This window comes from Macrobrachium rosenbergii, chromosome 41 (assembly GCF_040412425.1).
Source record: "Macrobrachium rosenbergii isolate ZJJX-2024 chromosome 41, ASM4041242v1, whole genome shotgun sequence".
Lineage (NCBI taxonomy): Eukaryota > Metazoa > Arthropoda > Malacostraca > Decapoda > Palaemonidae > Macrobrachium > Macrobrachium rosenbergii.
The window spans coordinates 16,180,381-16,201,625 of record NC_089781.1 but is presented as its reverse complement, the minus strand read 5'-3'; the positions used below and the strand labels follow the sequence as shown (position 1 = coordinate 16,201,625).

At 37.7% G+C, this 21,245-nt stretch overlaps 1 protein-coding gene across 2 annotated transcripts; it reads right to left on the bottom strand.

The window, feature by feature from the left end:
- Positions 1-1,939: 1,939 nt before the first annotated feature.
- LOC136826673 (ankyrin-3-like) lies at positions 1,940-19,015 on the bottom strand. Of its 2 annotated transcripts, none has more exons than XM_067084031.1 (4): positions 18,298-19,015; positions 12,260-12,339; positions 10,828-11,094; positions 1,940-3,494 (listed from the first exon to the last, which is right to left on the bottom strand). In XM_067084031.1, exons 1-4 carry the CDS (start codon positions 18,413-18,415, stop codon positions 2,697-2,699), a joined length of 1,263 nt encoding a protein of 420 aa, XP_066940132.1. In that variant the 5' UTR covers positions 18,416-19,015; the 3' UTR covers positions 1,940-2,696. The 2 variants fall into 2 exon arrangements, with proteins under 2 accessions (XP_066940132.1, XP_066940133.1); XM_067084032.1 differs by lacking the exon at positions 18,298-19,015 and adding an exon at positions 17,822-18,162.
- Between the last annotated feature and the right edge of the window lie 2,230 nt (positions 19,016-21,245).

The window sequence follows — 21,245 nt, the reverse complement described above, 5'->3', positions numbered from 1 at the left end:
CCACCACAGGGGCCACCGACTTGAAATTCACGCTTCCAAAGAATATGGTGTTCATTATAAAGAAGTAACAGAAGGTAGTGGGAAATACAGAAAGAATTCACTTAAGAAAAATTAAATTAACAAATTAAAATATACAAAAATGTATCGCTAAATTGCAAGAACCGTATTTGGGTAGTAGTGCACTGCATCTTCGCTTGAACTTTTGAAGTTCTAATTGCATGACTATCACTTCTCAAAGCGCAAGTCCACATATATGTGTAGCGGCTTGACTATAACTGTACACACTCAGTTTTTGTACAAATTTAACAACAATCTTTCACTAGCCTTACGGGACTGTTCTTTTACATTGTCCTAAAACTTCAGAGGCACACTTCTGCTTTGCTTTCCTTTCACCCTTTTACAACAAATATTTTGGAATATATACATACTGTTTATGTATGAAATATAGAAAAACAGGCTAAAACTAAAACTTGGGGTACATCTGTCACCTTCAGCAAGTTCATTACTACTCGTATAATGTAATGTACCAAAATTAGCAGTATCCATGGACTGTAAATATAAAGACTCTAATTGTACCTATCTTCTACAAAAACCCCATTTATGTTTTATAAACGTTACTTGTTATAACTACATACACAGAAGTAAAATCAATTAAGGATATTTTCTTTATAATTCTTGCTATTTTCAAACACATTTTTAATCAACTGATCCTCTAGGCTATCTCCTATGATCAGTGACATCCCTTTGTAGTAAAATTAATCAATTTGCTAGATTTACTTGGCATCTCCAAACAAATGGTTTTTTGTCATTGAATATTAAGCTAAGTAATTCAACTATAAAAGCAGGTTCACTATTTTACATTTCAACGGCCACTAGACATTTCTCCCACCTCTTGAAAAACCTCTAGACTAAATTTCCCAAAGATACTAGAGTATAAAAAGCATAATGAAAAGTGTTCAACTCTACTTTGCAAAATAAAACTAAATCTATGCAAATAGTATACCAAACAGGCAACCATCTTTACACCAATATTGCTTCAACTACCCATTCAAGCTTGCACTAATTACAGAAGGGTCATGAAATATAACACTACCACTCTAGAACAGTTTCCCTTATATTGTACTAAATTTTATATTTTTATCTATCTATTAATCCCTTCTTTTTCTTTGAGAGGTGATCTCTTCTTTCTGTATTTCCAATTACCTTCTGTAACTTCTTTCAAAAGATTGCCATATTTTTGGAAGTTTGAATTTCAAGCCAACAGTTCCTGTAGGCTTGTTCCATATGAATAATGGTTTAATTTCTGAGTAATAATAATAATAACGACAACAACTCCACCACTGTCAGAATACACCTTTGCATAGATTAGTATCACAAATGGCACTTATTTTTCTATACTGTACTGTATTACTTATTGAGGTAACTTTCACATTTCTACACAATCATAGGGCTCGCCCAAACTATTTTATCTTCACCAGGAATTTGGAATACTAAGTAGAAAGAGAGACAGGAACAAATGAAAATTAGACAAAAAGCAACACAGCTGGAGGTATATGGACCGTGCAAAGGGCATATTGCAAGTGGGCGAGTCCTCCTTTCCTGAATTCACTTGGATGTTTTACCATTCTTGAATTTACACCTTGCGAAATCTCTGTCTACAGAATTTACAGACATTTGTGGATGGCAGTGAATCCATTTATAAAACCAAAAGTTCCCCAAGAATCATTACATAACCACTATTAATATATTTTCCCAATAGCTCACAATTTATGAAACTGTTCAGACAAACCTAAAAAAAAAAATTCTACTGATTCAGCTGAAATTGGTATGAATTACCTTCTGAAATTCTAAATCCCTAGCAAGCAACTGGGATGACTTCTTCACGAACAGCCCCGTTTCATGCAAGCTGCTGCCGAGCAGAGGTTAATAAAACAGTACCTAAAAGTAAAATAATTATATTGTGACTAAATGTGAAGAAATAAATTTCAACTGAAATGTCACATCAATGAAAAAATAGGCAATGAAAGGACTATACAGTAGAGTAACTTGCAGTGTCTGCAACGAATCCGACTAAGTGAAGTCCTTGTCACATACAAAATATTTGTATTTTTTGTAGGAATTGGTTGATTTTTTTAACACAAAAAATACAAAAAATCCAAATTTGCAGAAACATCACTCGCACAAAAAACATACCCAGAATGCATAAACTCTCTTACACAAGATACACCACACCAACCTGAATAGTTCACACGTGGAATAGAATGGAAAACTGCATAACCATCTTCGCATTTGCAGACAGATACATTTATAGTACAGCATTTATGCTTCAAAATAACAACAGATTCCGGACTGTGAGCATATCTGGAGCGTAGACTGGACCCTTACAGGGTAAAAAGATATATCTATATATATATATGTATATAACATCGCTATGAGGCAATGTGAGACCATTATACTGTATCCAGGTAAGTAATGTCTGACTGAATAAAACCTAACAAAGAAATGGCTTTAAAATTCTCCCAAAGTCCATTGAATCCCTGACTTACATCAACAGATGATTTCAACAAACTAAAGTAAACCAAATGACTGACAAAAAAATAATTTCCTCCTAGCAGCTAATTCTGAAATCAAACCTTTTTTTTGCTCCACAAAGGGGCTCATTTGAACATTAGTAATACAGTCTGTTAGAAATAACTTCATATGTTTTGGAACATGGTCTGAATTTTCGTGTCAAGTGCCTTTATCAAGAGGCGTTCAGCATCCCTAAAACTACTCTTGTTGCATTCAACACGAGCACAGCTGAGGGAATGATAGCTGATTCTACTGAAGAACTGAGTTAACAGATGGGGTATCAACTCCAGGTTATTTTTCTTTGCTGCAAGAAATAGTGCATTGTGCAAGGTGTCATCTGTAAATATGTCACGGGTCAGAAGAGCTCTAGAAATCTGCTCGTTACTGCCCCCTGCCGCTATAAGTATTAAAGTGCCATTTAAGGTTGGAGCATCAAATTTACCCTTTTTTAACATCTGTTCAAACTTGCTGGTCTGTCCCTCAAGTGCCGTGTCTACAAGGTTAACGTTGTAGTTAGTTTCCTCGCTGAACATCCCAAGAAGGTCCTCTACTCGTCTCCAGTTTCTCTGGTCAATCATATCAAACAGCAAGTCATTTAGGCTTTCATTCTTGTATCGGAAATCCTTGCGCAATATGGCATAGACTACTTCCCATCTACTCAGTTTGTAGGCCTCACGCAATATAGGGACATACTCTTTGGAGGTTAAAACAAAGTCCTTCTGAAGAAGTTGCTGTACTATGTTCCACTTCTGAGCATCTTGCGCTCTCGGAAGGAGGTAAGCTACTTCTTCTCGACATATTTTGTCGTGAATCTTCAATATATCCTCGACTAAACCCCAGTACTTCTTGTCGGCAGCAATCATGATGGCAGTGCGGTACACTCCTGGAGGCGTCTGAACACTGATTGTGAGGTCTAGGTGGCACTGCAAAAGCAAAAAATAATTATATGTACTGTAGGTTTGCAAAACTTAAAAGCAGTGATTCCCAACCTGTTGTTTGCAAGCACCACTATGATCTCCTGGGGTCTGGCAGTGATCTTTCAGTGGTTAAAATTGTAATTGTGAGCACAAGCTCTTGCAGGCCTAAGTCTAAGATTCGATGCTCAAGATATAAAACTTCCGGCCAGTTATTGAGCAGAACTGCAGATTATAAATGCATACTCAGGCACAAATGTCAGTGCTCCATTATTGTCAGTCACTGTTTTTCTAAAGATTTCAGCTGAATGTGTGAAAATTATAACTACGGTAAAAAGGATGCATGACTAAATTCCCTGTAGCATTCTCATCCATAACTAAATGTTTTGGTTATCTTACTCAGTTTTTTTTTTTAACTGCAGTTCCATTTACAGCAGAAAGCTGATCTTTCTTTTTCTTTATATTCTCCTTGTATATCACAAGAGGCAAACCTCTGTACTGCACTGTGTGGTAAGGTTATGTTCAAATGTTCAAAAGAATATGTAATATTCATTCATGTGAATTCTTTTCCAACATTCTTTCTTTATCAATACACTATTTCCTTTAAATGTGTAATATGAGTACTGTGCTGTATTACATAGCAGTCTGCACAACACATTTTACATGTCAGTATATGTGGTAGCAGAATGGAAATTTTGAAAAATTTTGAAACTTTCTTGGAAATTTGCCCAACACATAATTGATTCCTAATTTGTTTATACTGAATAAACAAATTAAATGCATTCAATAATAATTAAAAAGGCAACATATTACCTGTACATGCCATTATATATCTTTGTAGTATATGCAATGTAAGTAGTAAATGGTAATAGATGCTTGATAAATATCTGAGGGGAACAAGATCTGTAAATCTTCTGTGCACATAATCTAGAAGTCGATAGTGGACTACTATAATGCATTAGTTCCAGAATTAAGGTAGTCTTCTCATAACTGCCCAAAAAACCACTAAGTACTCATAATTTTCAAAAGGTTGGGAACCCCTGACTTAAAACACGGGTTACTAAGGTCATACAATAACTTAAAACTACAAAGTAAACACATATACCTAACAACATAAGACTTCAGCTACTAAATAAAAGGAACTTCACACTCAAATCCAAGCTGAAATAAAATTTATGAACCTTGAAAAAAGTCCACTGCCACTCCCATTCCTTATATGCCAAATGCCAAACCGTATAATACTAGCAGCACAATTTCACAAACCACAAACCCAGAAATATCAATGGAATTAAACTACAATTATGAATGGACTTCCCACTGTATTCCTCCCGAAGGGAATTCAAAGCAATGTTTATATGACATAGAAACAGCTTGTTCATACAAATCCATTACTCATAAGATGCTTTATCCTCTGCAAAAACTCTCCTAGTCACACCATTATCCTGAAAAGAAATGTACCCACTCCAGCTGGCAGGACTCCTACTGCTGTTTCAAACACATTCAACTCACTGAGGATGGAATGAGGGCACAGTCCTTTACCATTAGTGGGTTTGTATGAAAAACAAGTTTTATTGTAAAACACTGCTTGTTCAGTAAAACACAATCATAAGATGCCTGAATCATCGTTTATGAGGGAGAATGAAAGAAACCCCTCCAGATGTAGTAACTCTGATCTCAGAGGCTGGCATGTTCCAAGTGAGCACCTAATGGTGGTTCAGCCTGACGTGAAGTATTCCAGGCTGAAGAGGGAAAGGATTCAGAAGACTTTGCCACCTGTGATCTCAAGGGTGCCATAGAAAGGGAAAGTTTGGAAGAAAGAGAAGTACCAGCTCTCCTAGTATGGCCATATGCAACCATAAGATTTATGTAAATAACATCTAGGTCTTTCAGACAAACTGTAAAAATTATGTGGTATCTTGATGTGCCCACATTGCAGATTGCTATAAATTCCATATTGTCTTTGGCCACTGCAACCCTAGAATTTAAATAAAAAACATCTGGTTCTTTGTGACAAAACTGTTAGAAAATTATGGTATCTCCATTTGCCCACACTGCAAATCACTGTCAATTCCATATTGTCTTTGGAGGACATGAAGGTGGAGACTGTTTGACCTTTTTGGGCCTTAATCCTCCATGGATGCTCCCAAATTATGCCCTGGATATGCTACCTGAGTCAGAAAGAGTGTTCCTACAGACCAGGGACTTGTTCACTCCTGTGTTCAAAAACAGTCAAGAAACAGGTGTGCCCTTGTGCGTTTGTATGTCATATTAGTCTTCTAAAGGAAGAAGCCCATGGCTTACACTGGGCACAGCAAGGAATTATTCACCAGTGCAAAGGTAGGGCCCATACAGTATTGTAAATGGGAGGGTTAGAACATTTCTTTATGCTTGTTTTTTTGGGTCTTTGCCAAAAAGTCATGAGTACAGGAAAGGCTGATAGACATCAAGTCCTTTAAATGAGCCACAATATCCAACAAGGGCATGTAGTTCACTCAGCACCAGTGCTGAGACCCAACTGGGCGACTTGACCATCAATTTAGGAAAGGGTTTCTTGAAATGGTAGATCAGGTGACAAGTCCCTGCTTGCACCAACAGCTCGGCAGTAACCTACAGGTGTCTGACCTATACCATTTAATGGACCAAGACAATTTCTCCTAGGATATGAAGAAGATGGAAAAGTCTGTAATTAAAAAGAAAGAGGCTTTGAGTGTACACATTCTATTCACTAGACCATGTGGCAAACCTTGCCCATTTCCCCCGGCAAAGATTTGTCACTGATCTTCTGTAGGGAGTAACAAGTAGAGAGATTCCCAATCTGCAGTACAGGGATAAGGTTCCTAAATATTGCAGCCTGAGATTTGCAACTTTACCATAATTAATATAATTGTTACAGGTTTAATGTGACAATTGAGTCACATTTCTACACTCATACAAGTTGCTCAAGAGAATTATTCTTGAATGAGAGGTAAAAACTACAGCTAAACAAGTTAAAAGTAATAAACTGCTTGGGAGAAAGCAAAAATGACCTTAATGAAACTGAAAAACATTTCCATATTATCATATATTATCACAAATGGGGTAAAATTGTTGATATGGAAAAAACATGAAAATAAGTTGTTCACACACTCATTCCCAACTAATAAAAAGTAAAAAATGTGCTGAAGTTTCTTCAGCGTAATCGAGTTTATTCTGTACAGCTGCTACAGTGCATAATCAAGGCCACCGAAGATAGATCTATCGGTGGTCTCGGTATAGTGCTGTATGAGCTGCAGTCCATAACACTTTAACCACGGCACGGTGGTGGCCTATCCTATATCGTTGCCAGAAGCACGATTATGGCTAATTTTAACCTTAAATAAAATAAAAACTACTGAGGCTAGAGGGCTGCAATTTAGTATGTTTGATGACTGGAGGGTGGATGATCAACATATCAATTTGCAGCCCTCTGGCCTCATTAGTTTTCAACCTGTTAAGTGTCACCCACGTAATAATACGTTTATCATGATCTACTCGGTGCCGCCTTCAATGGGATATTACGTTCAAGACTTTAAAGGCATGTGTCAAGCCATTAGTCCCGTAATAATATTTTTACTCGTATAGAAAGTGTAGGAACATCATTTGGCAACACTCACAGCACACATAAGCTGTAAATGGAAACTTGTTTGCTGCCTGGCAACGTTTTCCTGGGGTCGCTTGATGCTAGAGAGCTGGTTTTCCTTCAGTGCACTTCAGGCATTTATTGAAAGGAGTCAATTTTTCGCTTTTTTCACAATGAGTGTCCTAAAGAGGAGGCGTATTTCTTCAGGTGAGATCAATCAAATACTAGATGAAGAGTCTGATATTGATAACCTATTTGATGATGAGAGCTCTAGTTCTGAATCCTCCAGTGATGAGGACATTGAAGAAAAAACTTTTCTTCCGATAGCGAGAGTAAAGATGACTTTTCATTGTCGAGTGGCTGGACGACGAGAGGGAGAGAGAGAGATCCCTTTGCTTTTGTTGCTGATCCCAGCATGAAAAGAGAAAGACCTGTTCCCTTGCACAGGCCCCCACGACTTGCAGCGAAACCTTCACGGCTAATTGGCAGGCACTTTCCTGATTATTGTCCACCTACAGATAAAAAGAAGAGGCCACAAAGGACTTGTGTTCAGTGCCGGAAGAACAACATAAGAAGGGATAGCTCATACTGGTGTAAGGACTGTGAAGTACAATTGCGTGTAGCCCCTTGCTTTAGAGATTGGCATATGAAAGAATACTAGTGCATGTAAGAATAACATTTTCCATTCAGTATTATGTAGTCTTTTGAAAAAAATAATAGTAGTATTAATTGTTTTTTATTCCATCATTTAATTAATATTCCTACACTTAACAAAAAGTATGAATTATAAGCATAAAACTGAATATTAACTTTGAAAAACTATCACCAGTGAAATGACCACTAACTAAAAAAAAACTTGATGGTACATTAGCAGTGAGGTCATCCGGGGGATGCTCAACAGGGGGATGGACAGGAAAAGTGTGGACGGACAGACAAAGCTGGCACAACAGTTGTCCTTCCAGAAAACTAAAAACTGCTCACATAATGACTGCCAACTAACAAAGTACCTGTCATCCCATCACAATTTACCATGCACAATCACTCCAGGTCAATAACACTAGTTTTTTCACACATTCCAAAGACTTTCCACGAGAGGAGGAGGGCTGGAAAAATCCAGTGCTATACTATACTACCTAAATTACCAGCTTTCTATAAATAAAGACACAGTCTATCACTAAGATAAAATTATCTATAAGAAAAGAAAACGCCCCCTCCACATAACTAGCGCAATATCTGTATAATCCCTGCATGTAACAATACACAAGCTGAAGTGCTATCAATTTTACCACCATTACACATGTACAGCCATGGTTTGGTGATACATGTAGATGATCCTACCAAGAAAAACAGACCAAACTCTGCAAGGATACAAAATTGTTCAAATGAAAATTACACCATTTTTGTTGAGCCTCAGCATGCTGCAAATAAAACTTACCACACAGCCGAGAGAAATTACAATAATTCCTTAGAGCCGAGAGAAATTAAAATAATTCCTTGAAGAGGAAACTTGAAGGAATTACTCAGCCTCATCTGTGATGGACCAAATTGGCATCATCTATCCTTGGGTCAGGCTCGCTGCCTCATCTGTGATGGACCAAATTGGCATCATCTATCCTTGGGTCAGGCTCGCCTTCCAGTCCACCACTAACAGATGATGGTAGATTGGTTACTGGTCCTAGGGAAAAGGCTGAACTGCTTCATCGAGCTTTTGAAGTTAAGCAATCAGCTGAGGATATCCCTCTCCCTGATACTTGTCATCCTGAACCTATTCTTACAAAATATGCATTTTGCTCCATGGATGTTAAGAAAACTCTGGCTAATATTGATAGCTGGGGTGGAGAAGATCCTGATGATTTCTTGCCTTTTTTTTTTTTTTTTTTTTTTTTTATAAAAGTTTCTAGTGTTGTCTCCCAAGTTTACTAGATTCCATAGATTTTGATGTCGACGTAGTATCTTTCTGGATGAGCGGAAGCTTAGCAATACAGTACCTGTTCTAAAGAGTGGCATATCTGCAGACTGCAGTAACTACAGGCCAATCCCTATTCTCCTTGTGCTCTCCAAAGTTGCTGAAAAACTTATTTTTAAGCTATCATATAAATATGTGGAATCTAACAGATTATTAGTTGATAGTCAATATGCATACAGGAAGCAGTTAGGCACCTGTGATGCTCTTTTTGACTTGACATGCCATTTGCAGGAGAACCTTGATAAGGGCTTTGAGTGCAGAGTAATTCAAACAGATTTTAGTGCTGCTTTTAATTTAGTAAATCACAAGGCACTTATTTATAAACTTCAGAAATTTGGAATGGGTGGACATGTTTTAGGGTTACTTCAAGATTTCCTTCAGGTAGGCAGCACCTAGTTGCTGTGGATCTTTAGTGAACTAAGACCTATAGTGTCTGGAGTTCTACAGGGCAGTGTTCTTGGTTCACTGTTACTTTTTGTGTATACAAGTGATATGGTTGCTGGCCTGGAAAACAAGATTGTTCAGTATGCCGATGATGCAACACTTTTGAGTATAGTGAAGTTTCCACTTATGAGAAATGAAGCTGCCCTCAGCCTTAATCAGGACATGGACTGGATTAGGGAATGGTGTAGTCGGTGGGGTATGAGGCTGAACTCCAGTATTGATTAGCAGATCTAGTACAGATTTCCCACCCCATCCTCCCCTTCAGGTTGATGGAACTTTGCTGAACGAGTCTGTAGCTTTAACTATTCTAAGTGTAACTTTTGACTTGCATCTAACTTTTGAGAAACATCTAATGAAAGTTTCAGCAAATGCTGCACAAAAGTTAGGTATTGTTCGTAAGGCCTCATATATTTATAACAGTTTCAAGTCATTTGTACTTCCATTACAGGATTACTGTTCTCTGGTGTGGATGTCTGCTTCTGCCAGAGATTTATCTCTTAAATAGAGTGGTCTATGGTGATAAGTTTCTGTTTCCTACCAGTAGCAGTTATGACCTGGATCATTGCCAGATGGTCTCATGTTTGTCACTTTTTCGTAAGTTGTATTTAAACAGAGATCTTTCACATTCCCAGTTGATCCCTCATCCCCTTTATCTGCCAAGAGCAAATATTTGCTGAACAGCAGCACCAAGATGCAGTAAATGTGCCTCCAAAGGTCTTTTATTCCTCACACCATTGGACTGTGGAACAGCCTCCCAGAGGATGTCGTGTAGTTGGAACTACAGAAGTTCAAGTGAAAATGCAATGCATTGCTACCCTAATACTATTCTTCTTGCATTTTATTACATTTTTATCTATTTATTAATTTATCTTTTCTTTTTTAAATAATATAATAATAATAATAATAATAATAATAATAATAATAATAATAATAATAATAAAGTATCAATTCAAACCCATCAAGGTGAACATGCAAGAGTAAATGGGTCTAGAATCCTAAATATATACGGATGAGATACCAATCAAATAACTACAGTAAATTACTAATAACTTAAAATTAACATGTCCATTGATCCCTGGTACAGGTATTCGTAATAGATGGGTTCATGGGGTAACCAGAACAAAATTGAAATCTCCCAGTTAGGTCTACCCTCTTTGAAAAAAAAAAAAAAAAAAAAAAAAAAAAAAAAAAAAAAGTGAAGTAGTTCACTTACAGGACTTTTAAATAATTTTTCCAAGAATTAACAAAATTAAGTGGAGGAAAACAACAGTGCTAAACCTAAAATACAGAGATGTGATACCAGGGATCAAGTTTCAAGTGATTAAGATGTCTACCTTTAAATTGGAATTCAATAGAAGTTTCACGATGGAGTCATGTCCATATTCTATGGCGTTATGCAGTGCTGTCTTGCCATCTTCTATAGTGTTAATATGCAGGTTCGGATAGTTCATGAGGTCTTTGACCACAGCTGTACGTCCGCAGGAAGCAGCGGCATTGAGGAGTGTTAGCCCGTAGCTTGTAGCTGCGTTAACATCGCCCCCTTCTGCAAGCCAGGCCTGAACTTCCCACATTCGTCCATATCTGGCAGAGGTCCACACTTTCTGTAATGAATAAGATTTTATTATACAGTGGAAAAAATATATATGGAAGACATATATGTATAATAAAAATGGAATTCGGTAACGCAATGGAATGGAATATAAAATCTAGTACAGAGGCCAAGTGCTGGGACCTTTGAGGTCATTCAGCGCTGAATAGGATATTGAGAGTTAAGAAGGTATAAAGGTGTAACAGAAGGAAAACCTTGCAGTTGCATGTTGAAACAATCGTTAGGAGTGGAAAGTAAGATGGAAGAAAGAAAATATGAATGGACGTCAGTAAAAGGCATGAAAGAGGTTGCAGCTAGGGACCAAGGGGACGTTGCAGAGAACTGTAAGTAATGCCTACAGTGAACCATGTGAGGTGCACTAACAGCACTAACCCTCTATGGGGAAAATCTGGTAAACAATAACTGATACCACTGAACCTTGAACAATCTGAATGAATATAATTTTGCTGCTAGTAAACCTTTGCACCTGATGGTCATAATAAAGAAAGTCGATCTAAAATCTAAAGAATGAATATCTTTGATACTCTTGACTACAACTTTTCCTTTGCTATAATGCAAACCTCAAACTCTAAAGAATGCACTAAATTTGAAAGTTTCATGGAATACTTTTGCACTTTAAGGAAATATACAAATTAAAACTTTGTATATCACAGAACCATAGCAAAGACATAAAAACTGTATAGCACAAAATGTTCCTGGTTCAATTAAAAAGCACATATGGTTTTTCATGAACTGACCTTGTCTTAAACATAGTGCTGTATACATACAAGTGAACTATCAAGAACAAATACGTACATACCAGTTTAATATTCAAAACAACAACTTGCCATTACATGACAAAAACATTTCCTAACTAATACAGCACTTTACCAGTCCCACAATATTTTCCTTGAAAAAGGTTACAGAAACTATTTTAATTCATCTAGTCTTAAATTTGCACTATACTGTGCTTCAAATGGAGAAATAAAAAAAACACGCAAAGGACCTATTGTTCTTCATTCCAGACACTAATTCAGTAACATGAAAATACTGAAGAAAAACATGTGATCCTTAACTATATTGCTTGCATGCACGGAAACATTCCTAAAACCCTTAATCATAGAGATCAAATCCAAAATTATTTAGGTGGAAATATACACAGAGAAGTTATTTCTTACCCTTGGTAATTCCTTGGTTGGCTCTGGGCATTTGAAGCACTCAGGGACTTCCGCGGGGACTTTGGCTGGGGGTTCATCTCCTGTAGACAAGGGAAAATGTTAATGAAAGGTGTCGCCTACAATACAAGCACTAAACATTTTGAAATATTCAATTTTATTTGCAACTTAAGACCATTAAGTATTGAAGAATGGGCGAGTGAAAAACAACAGGCACAGGTTCCACAGATGAAAACAAACCTAACCTTTCCCAGAATGCCATGTCCTCACCTAACCAGACCTTATCTTCCTAACCTCACTTAGGGTGTAGTGGCTGATCTGACCAGGGGGCTTTGCCCTCCCTGGAACCCCCCTAGTAACTCCCCAAATAACACTGAACATCAGAAACATAGATTAAGCTTCTGTTCAGTGGTATTGTCGAGAGCCTGAGCCCATCATTTTGCAAACTACTGTCGAAGAATAAAATGACATGAAAGTAGTGGTATTTACACAATTACAACTCCTTAGGAAGTCAATTTCATATAAAAATAATGTTCCTATCCATTCAAGTATGTTAAATATCTGTGAAACTCTACTCAGTTCTTCTGCCTATATTTCTTATTTTCATGGAAAACAAATTCAAAGCAAACAATAACAACATTTGGGGCATATAGTACTTCCTCACTTCTATAAGAAACATTTTGTTAAACGATAAGACTCAGCTATTCAGAATTCCTGGGAGATTTCCCTCTCTAATAAAAACAAAAACCATTCAATAAAAAGTCTGAAATGACACCATGTATGTATGCAGAAAGTCATGCTTAAATGCATCATACCTTCTGTAAATGTATCTTTCCTCGATATATTCAACATCATACACAGATCTAAACAGATGATGTTTTCTAAATTATTCAATAAAACAGAGCTAACATCAAAGAATACCGTATTGCCAATCATTTTATTTTATATAAACATCTGTCAATATTGTTGCTGGCAAACATTCCTGAAAATAGACCAGTCATGAAACTTAGATGTTCACATTCTGTGCAACAGCAAAATTAATTACCAAATCGTAATTTAGTTTACTAGAAACTTTTAGATTGATGTATTTATCAAACAGGATGATATAAAATTGTAGTAGAATACTCAACATCACCTGAACCAAAGAACACTGCAAAAATTGGAATATACATTGTAAATCTCATACCAGCAAAGGCTAAGCAAGCTTGTCCAGATCAAAATTCCAATAAAAAAAAAATTAAATAATAATAATATGCAGCACAGACTTAAAATATGATCAAATAACAACTTCAGGAAACATACAGTACAGTAATTGAGGAATGTCGGAAAAACTTGGGAACTTGTGCATGACCCTTTAACGTACTAAAACATTCTATATGAAATATAACATTCTCTATAAAAGTTTTGTTCAAATTATGGTACTTTGGCTCTTGCTGCTGCAATGATGCAATGTAAAGCTCACTTTTACATATCGAAAGCCCACCTACGGTGATTTATGGCAGGTGTTAATGTTCAATTGAACTAGTTTTCACAATAATTAAGCTAAACTAGGTTGGTCATGGATAGTTAGCAGCTGTCTGTCCAGAAGGCCGAAGAACTTAGAATTTTGTGGGGAATTATTTTTAAGTAGTTATACAAATGGTTCCCACATAGTCATCTAGTTATACAAATGGTTCCCATATAGTCATCCCCTATAAGTTATTTCAGTGGGAAATTTCAAGCTCCCACTGCAGTAAAGTAGAAATAAATATGAACGTTAAATACTGTAATACTCAGCAGCCTACTTCAAGAACCTTCCCAAGATAAGGTAGCCTCTATCCAATTAGTTGTTATACTAGTACTGGAGAATTAGAAAATGTAACAGTTTTAACCCTTCACACACTTCTTTATATACACTCATTATATTCTGACAGTTGAGTGTACAGAATACAAAATCTACTGCACAGTACAGTAGTTGTTAACCTTGGCTATACAGTTCACCACTTTTAGCTTTTTGCCTCGTTAAATCTTGGCCTATGAAATTTCAAGGTTAGATTACACAAGGACACCTGTGGTCATGTCTTGATAAAACTATTTCACACTATGCTAGCACAGTATAGGCTACGTAAAATCTAAATGGATCTAGCCTAGCCTACCATCTATTAGACCGAAGCTTAGACAACTAACCAACACCAAACTGCCTTACTTTCTTGGTCATGATAATTCATGATAATGAATAAAAGATGAACAAGCGACTGAATCACTACAACCTGAGAACAGAACAGTATCTGCTATGAATGATGCTAGTACTAGTTAACTCATCCAAATCATGGTTTGACAAACATAAACCTGCCAAATATAGGGAACACTATCCCTAAATTTATTAGAATTAATGCACCAACAAAGATAGCATCCAGTTTTCCATGGCAAATCACAATTGTCAATGACGCCACCATATTAAATAGGTACGCGTTCTGTGCTAACAAACGTAACTATGGTAATGGAATTAAAAACTTTCTGCACCTCATTACTGAACTGTCCTGAATAAAATCAAATCACACTTCTAAGGATGCAAATTCGATTCACAAACAGTTTCAATACATCTCCGTCCTTTGCCAATCATCACGCTGGAAAAGAGATGGCAATTCTCACAAATTTTTTGACATTCAACTAAATTTTTGCACTTGCAAGTTTCTTGTATACATGCAGTAGTACTGCAATACAAGTATGAATAAGCAATAACTATATCTCACTAACATCATGATTTTATTCACGAACAGATCCTTCTATTTACTGTAACCTTGTCAGTAAAATGTTTCCAAAACACTAGGCAGCAGCATTTCAAATAGGCATGGCATTTGTGATAAGTGAGAGTATGGCTACAGCTACCCTATAAATCCAGGTAGTCACTTAATATAAAAAGCATCATTGTATTTCATTCCTATCTGTAAAAAAATACCTGTGTTTCAGCCTATTAAGGACATAAAAAATACACCCTACTTTAATGCTATAATTTTGCAGTATATTCAATAGACAAATTTAAAAAAAGTTTGACTGTAACTGCATATCTGTGTTTCATATCAACACAGGTACTTGAATATGTATATATCACTTGTCATTTACTAAACTATACAAACAACAGCAGCCCACACAGGCAATGACTGCTGACTGCATGGCTATACTAGGCCTACTCTAATTTGTCTGTCATCCAGTACTCACTATAGACAGGAATCTCAGTATGCTTGCCTAGCCTTTGCTAGACATGAAAGGCCTTTGAAAAAGTTTTTACAGCCTGGTACATTTACTGATACATTATACATATTGGGTATATACGGTAAACCTGGAGACCACTACCGTGGCATGGTGCCCGCCAGTCAGCGACCATAATATTTACTGTCTTTTCTTATGTTTTTCTTCAAGTTTATGCCTTTTGTTTGTGTTCATGTTATTTACAATCTTTTATGTTATGTTCATCGTCAGGGGCTGGTACTAAACACGGTGCTCAATTTGCATGTAAACTGATAGTTACCGAACCAGAAGGGAAGAGCAATAACCTTCGTGGCGTCTCGTATGGTAGGTTAAACATGTAGGCCTATCTTTTCATGGTCAAGTGGAGGTGAAAACCAATAGCCTAAGGTAGAATGCTGAGGTAACACTGCAGAAAAGTTGTACACATTACTCCTGCAGGACATGGCCAGCTCAAAAGCTGTTCAATACATGTGTCGACAGGGATATTACCTGGTAAAATTGAAGACTACTATGGTACCTCACCCCTCTGGTTTGGTAACTATCAGTTTACATGCAAACTGGGGATTGGAGTTAGTATCAGGCCCTTAGGGATGAATGTAAAAACAAACAAAATACTGTAAATGTCATGAACACAAACAGAACGTATATATATAAATAAAATCATAGGCAAAAGGCAGTAAATATGGTCACCCACTGGCAGGAACCAAGTCACAGCGGTGGTCTCCAGTTTTAATGTATATCTAACCTAACTTTCAACCTTCTGTACCTGGCTTGGGGGTATTACCCCTACCTGGACCCCTTGACTAGACATCATGTACAGTATATGAAACAACAAGATATGAAGGAACAATTTCCTGATGGGAACAATGTTACCTTAACCCCTTTTAACCTTCTGCTAAGTCTACATTGGCAAATATCAAAGATACCCTAATATACCAGATAAAACTGACCACAACTAGCATGGCCTGGTTCCCACCAGCCGCCAACCATAAAACTTACCACATTTTGTATGTTTTTGTCTGTTTATGTCATTTGCCGTATTCGTGTATATTTTATGTTTATCCAAAAGAGGCTGGGGTAAAACTGATGACTACCGCCGGTGCCTGGTTTCCACCTGTTGGCAACCGTCATATTTACCGGCTTCTGCTTATGATTTTATGTTTGTGACTTTTTTTGTGTTTATATTTACAGACTTATTCATATTCATGACTTTTCTTTGTATATCTATTTACAGTCTTATATTTATGTTTTACATTTACCCCCAAGAGGCTGGGGTAAAACCGAGGGCTACTGCCACTGCCTGGTTCCTGCTAGTCAGCGACTGTGATATTTACTGCCTCTGGCTTATGAAGATGTTTATATTTATGCCTTTTGTTCATGTTACCTATAGCTTTTTATTTAATGTTTTAAGCTTAACATCAGGAGGTTGGCACTAAACATGGTACCTATTTCACACACAAACTGGTAGTTACCAACACAGAAGGGTGCGACGGTAGTTTTACCATAGCCTATGCTGAAAACTGGACAGCACGTCTGTATGCTCTCACAAAACTTAAATAATTTAACATACATACGGCGTTTCACTCTGCCGAAACAAGATTACGGAGAAGTAGCCCATAGGCTACTAGGATAGATTATGGTTACTACATACAATGGTACGCTCCTATCACTGATCTAGCCTGAGGTAGAATAAACTGCCAAAGCTAGGGTAACTGACATTCATTCAGACACTAAAAAATTACACTAGAACCAATTATCTAACTTTCTTTGCCTTAAAATAAGCCTTAGTATAGTAACCTGGACGCCTATAATCTACTTCACAGTAACATACCTCGACCTACCTAGCCTAACCTAACCTAGCCTGTTAGGCTCCTTTGGGTAAAACAGCACTGTTAAGTATAAGCAAAGCATGACTTTGTCAAGTCTGTGATCTGCGAACATCAAGCCTTGGCCTGGTAACCTGTAGGCCTAAGCTGCAGGCAATAGCCTAACCTAACCCAGTCTAAACTAACCTGTTGTTAGACTTCTTGGGGCAAAATCACACTGTCAAAGGTAAGTAGAGCCACCTTTTGTCAAGTTTGTGATCTGTGTCTATTAAGCCTTAGCCTAGGCCCAGTAACCAATAGGCCTAAGCTTAGGGCAATAGCCTAACCCTACACATATCTAGCCTTGCCCAGCCTAAGTTAACCCATTAGGCTTCTTTGGGCAAAACGGTACTGCCAAGACCAAGTAAAGTAAGCACCTTTTAAGTCTGTTATCTACGTACATTAATCCCTAGGCTCGTAACCTACACGCCTAGGCCTAAGCTGCAGGCAATAACCCTACACATAGACCTACCTAGCCTAACCCGCCAGGCTTCAACCCAAAAAGCCGCTGTCTGTCAAGCCTGAGGCCCTGCAGGCTCACCAAAAGGCGTCCTAATCTCACCAGGACCCAAGAAATCCTCTAAAAGGGGGAAGGGAAGCCAACTGACACCGGCTAAGCGTTGCTGCTCCTTCCTTCGTCACCAGTCAAGCGAATGACGTCACGAGAGGCATAGGAGAACCAGAATAAAGCCCAGGAGGGGGCCAAACTCCCCCTGGCCCCTATTCGAGGACGACCTGGACCTCCGATGGGGAACGACGTCAATGGAGAGATGAGAAGACTCCCCTCCGCCTCCCCCCTCTCGAGGACGACCTGACCCTCCGAGGTAAATGCCAACAGGGAAGGAACCACCTTCGGGAGGGAAGAAGAGGAGCCTTCTGAGACGACTCAGACTTGAGACTCGAGGACGACTTGGAAGGAGTAGGAGGAGGAAGAAGAAGAAGACTCACCGCTGGAGTCGGTCCGCTTTCTCTTCTTCTCGTTCTCGGTCTTCTCTTCGCCGTTGATTTCGTCTATGACCTCGTTCTCGTTGTCCGAGTTGAGCACGGCGTCTTCGTTATCGGACATGGCGGGGGATTTGTACTCGATTTTGACCTTTGGGGGTTGTGGGTGCCGTAGGGGAGGGCGATTTCCGAAATTCGCCGATATGCCTAAATAACTTGTTACTGTCACTTTCCGAGCGCTTTGAAACGATGGCGAAAGGACTCCTGCAGGCGGATGAAAGTCGTTCCCCGACGTCTGCTGCGTCACAGAAAACCACGTGGGACGACTTTTTAGGGGGACTATTTTAAAATTTAGGTCCTCAGTTTGTGCTGACGTGCCCTGAATATGGATTTTTAAGGTTATTCTGGGTCATCTTTCCGTAACAGGTATCTGGAATACTGTACATACTGCAATACTCTTTACAGACATTTATGGTGCACTAGGCCTATTTTAAAATTTGGGTCGCTCTTCTGGTCCTAGGTATGTTCTGACGTGCCATGGATGAGGATTTTTAAGGCTAGTCTTGGTCATTTTTACGTAATAGATATCTGGAATATTGTATATGCTGCAATATTCTCTACTGATATTTTTGGGGCACTAGGCCTATTTTAAAATTTAGGCCACTCTTCTGGTCCTAAGTATGTTTCGACGTATCTTCTGGTAATAAGTCTTTATTACGCGCCCTTTAAGGATTGTTACAACAAGGCTGTCCTCAAGTCATTTTGACAAAAAATGTATATAGAATATTGTATATTCTGCAGTATATGTTCTATATATATGATCCGTTATACTTTACTTACATTTTGTTGGGCAATTATCTTAAATTTAGGTCACTCTTGTGATCCTAAGTAATTTTTTATATGCCCTGGATAAGGATTTTTACGGCCATTCTTAGTCTTTAATACGTAATAGACATCTGGAAGAGGCAATAGGTTCTGTATATGTAGCAATATACTTAACTGACACTTCGTGGAGTGCTACTGTAAATTGTAGCTGATTATTTTGGTCCAAAATATTTTTTGACATGCCCTTGAAAAGAATTTTTGACTATCCTTGGTCATTTTTGCACAATAGGTACATGGAATGCAACGTTCGGTATATGCTGCAATATTCTTTACCTTGCTTCTTTACTGAATTTTTGTCGGGAACTAATTCTAATCAAAAGTCAATTAAAAGCTCGGTAAAAACTTAGGTAACACTGAATACGACTTTCACAACCCTCATGGAGCTTACTATCTTATTTTTTTATTATTTAGCAGTGGTTTTTGTCCTAAATGAAGCGAATAGACGTGAATTTCTGGTTGAACATACAGACCCACTGGTTTCATTGGTTATAGGCCTAGCACAAAAGAACTTTACATTCTCTCGTAAGATTTTTCCTTCTTTGAAAGACATGATAATGATTTCGATGGAGACTGTTTCATGTCAGCTTTAAGGTTTTAAATAACCGTAGCAGCGACCACTGAAGAAAATGAATTTCAAAACTTCTGAGTTAATATATATGTAAATGCTAATTCATACCCTCTTTTAGTAGCTCTCATTCGTTTATCTGAACACATGTCAAACGTTTCGTGTGTGTATCCATTAGGCTTCATTGGAAAAGCTGTTCATGCACTGTCTCTTATACTTTTATAGTAAAAAAATTAGAGGAAGAAGATATGTTTTAGTCTCGTATAAAGAAACTTATGATTCAGTCTGCACACCTGCATGCATTTGCGAGTTAATTTTAGTTCTGGTTATGAGTGCAGGTGTGGGGGTGTGTTAAACCAGGATGAGTCGTCATCAGTCAAGGCGCTTACCCCTTTAGGGGGATAGTGCCGTCGGTGCACCTCATGCGGTGCACTGTAGGTAGCCTATTACTCAAGGTTCTCTGCAGCACGCATTGGGCCCCCTAGCTGCAACCCCTTTCGTTCCTTTTACTATGCCTCCTTTCATATTCTCTTTCTTCCATCTTACTTTCCACCCTATCCTGACAATTATTTCATAGTGCAATTGCGAGGATTTCCTCCTGTTACACCTTTCAAACCTTTAACTGTAAATTTCCGTTTCAATATACATAAGGGAACTACAACACATAGGCCTAATGTCAGAAACACCGGTATTATTGACATATATTCTTCAACATTTCAGGCAATGTTTACTTACTTATGTAACCCTGAAGGTGTTTTGATGTTTATAGTCTTGCTTGTTTTATTTCTATATTCTGATTTGTTTAAATCAGAATTTTTATTACTTGGCAAAAAACTTTGGGCCGTAAAGTGTAAATGCTGTAAAATCTGTTGCAATATGTGTAACCATAGAGTATTGGCCTATGTTAGACACACAAATATTAATAAATTCTTCAGCATTGTAACTTTTTTTCTGTAGATTACACAACGATAAAAGATCAAAGAGAATATTTTCAAGTTTTATCGATGAACCCTTTAAAATACTCACAGCTTGCCTTAAGTACTTGTGAATTCATGAAGTCAGTTCATGGAGTACTTATAATTCAGTGTTCATTTACAGTTTACGAAGGCTCGTTACCGAATTGAGTTGAACTGAATATAGAATTTAGGCCAAAGGCCAAGCACTGGGACTTATGAGGTCATTCAGCGCTGAAATGGAAACACAGTAAAAGGTGTGAAAGGAGTAACAGAAGGAAAACTTCGCAGTTGCACTATGAATCAATTGTTAGAGAGGGTGGAGAGTAAGATGGAAGAAAGAGAATATGAAAGGAGGTACAGTAAAAGGAACGAAAGGAGTTGCAGCCTTAAAGTAATGCCTAAAGATGATGTGCGCTTATCATACTTATCATAAAGAAACAGACTGTACTTGAAAATAGTTTCTTTTATCAAACTAAATGTTTTGGCGTAAGAACTCAATTATTTCATAAACATTAATTTTATTATGCATTCTGTTTACAATTCTCTTC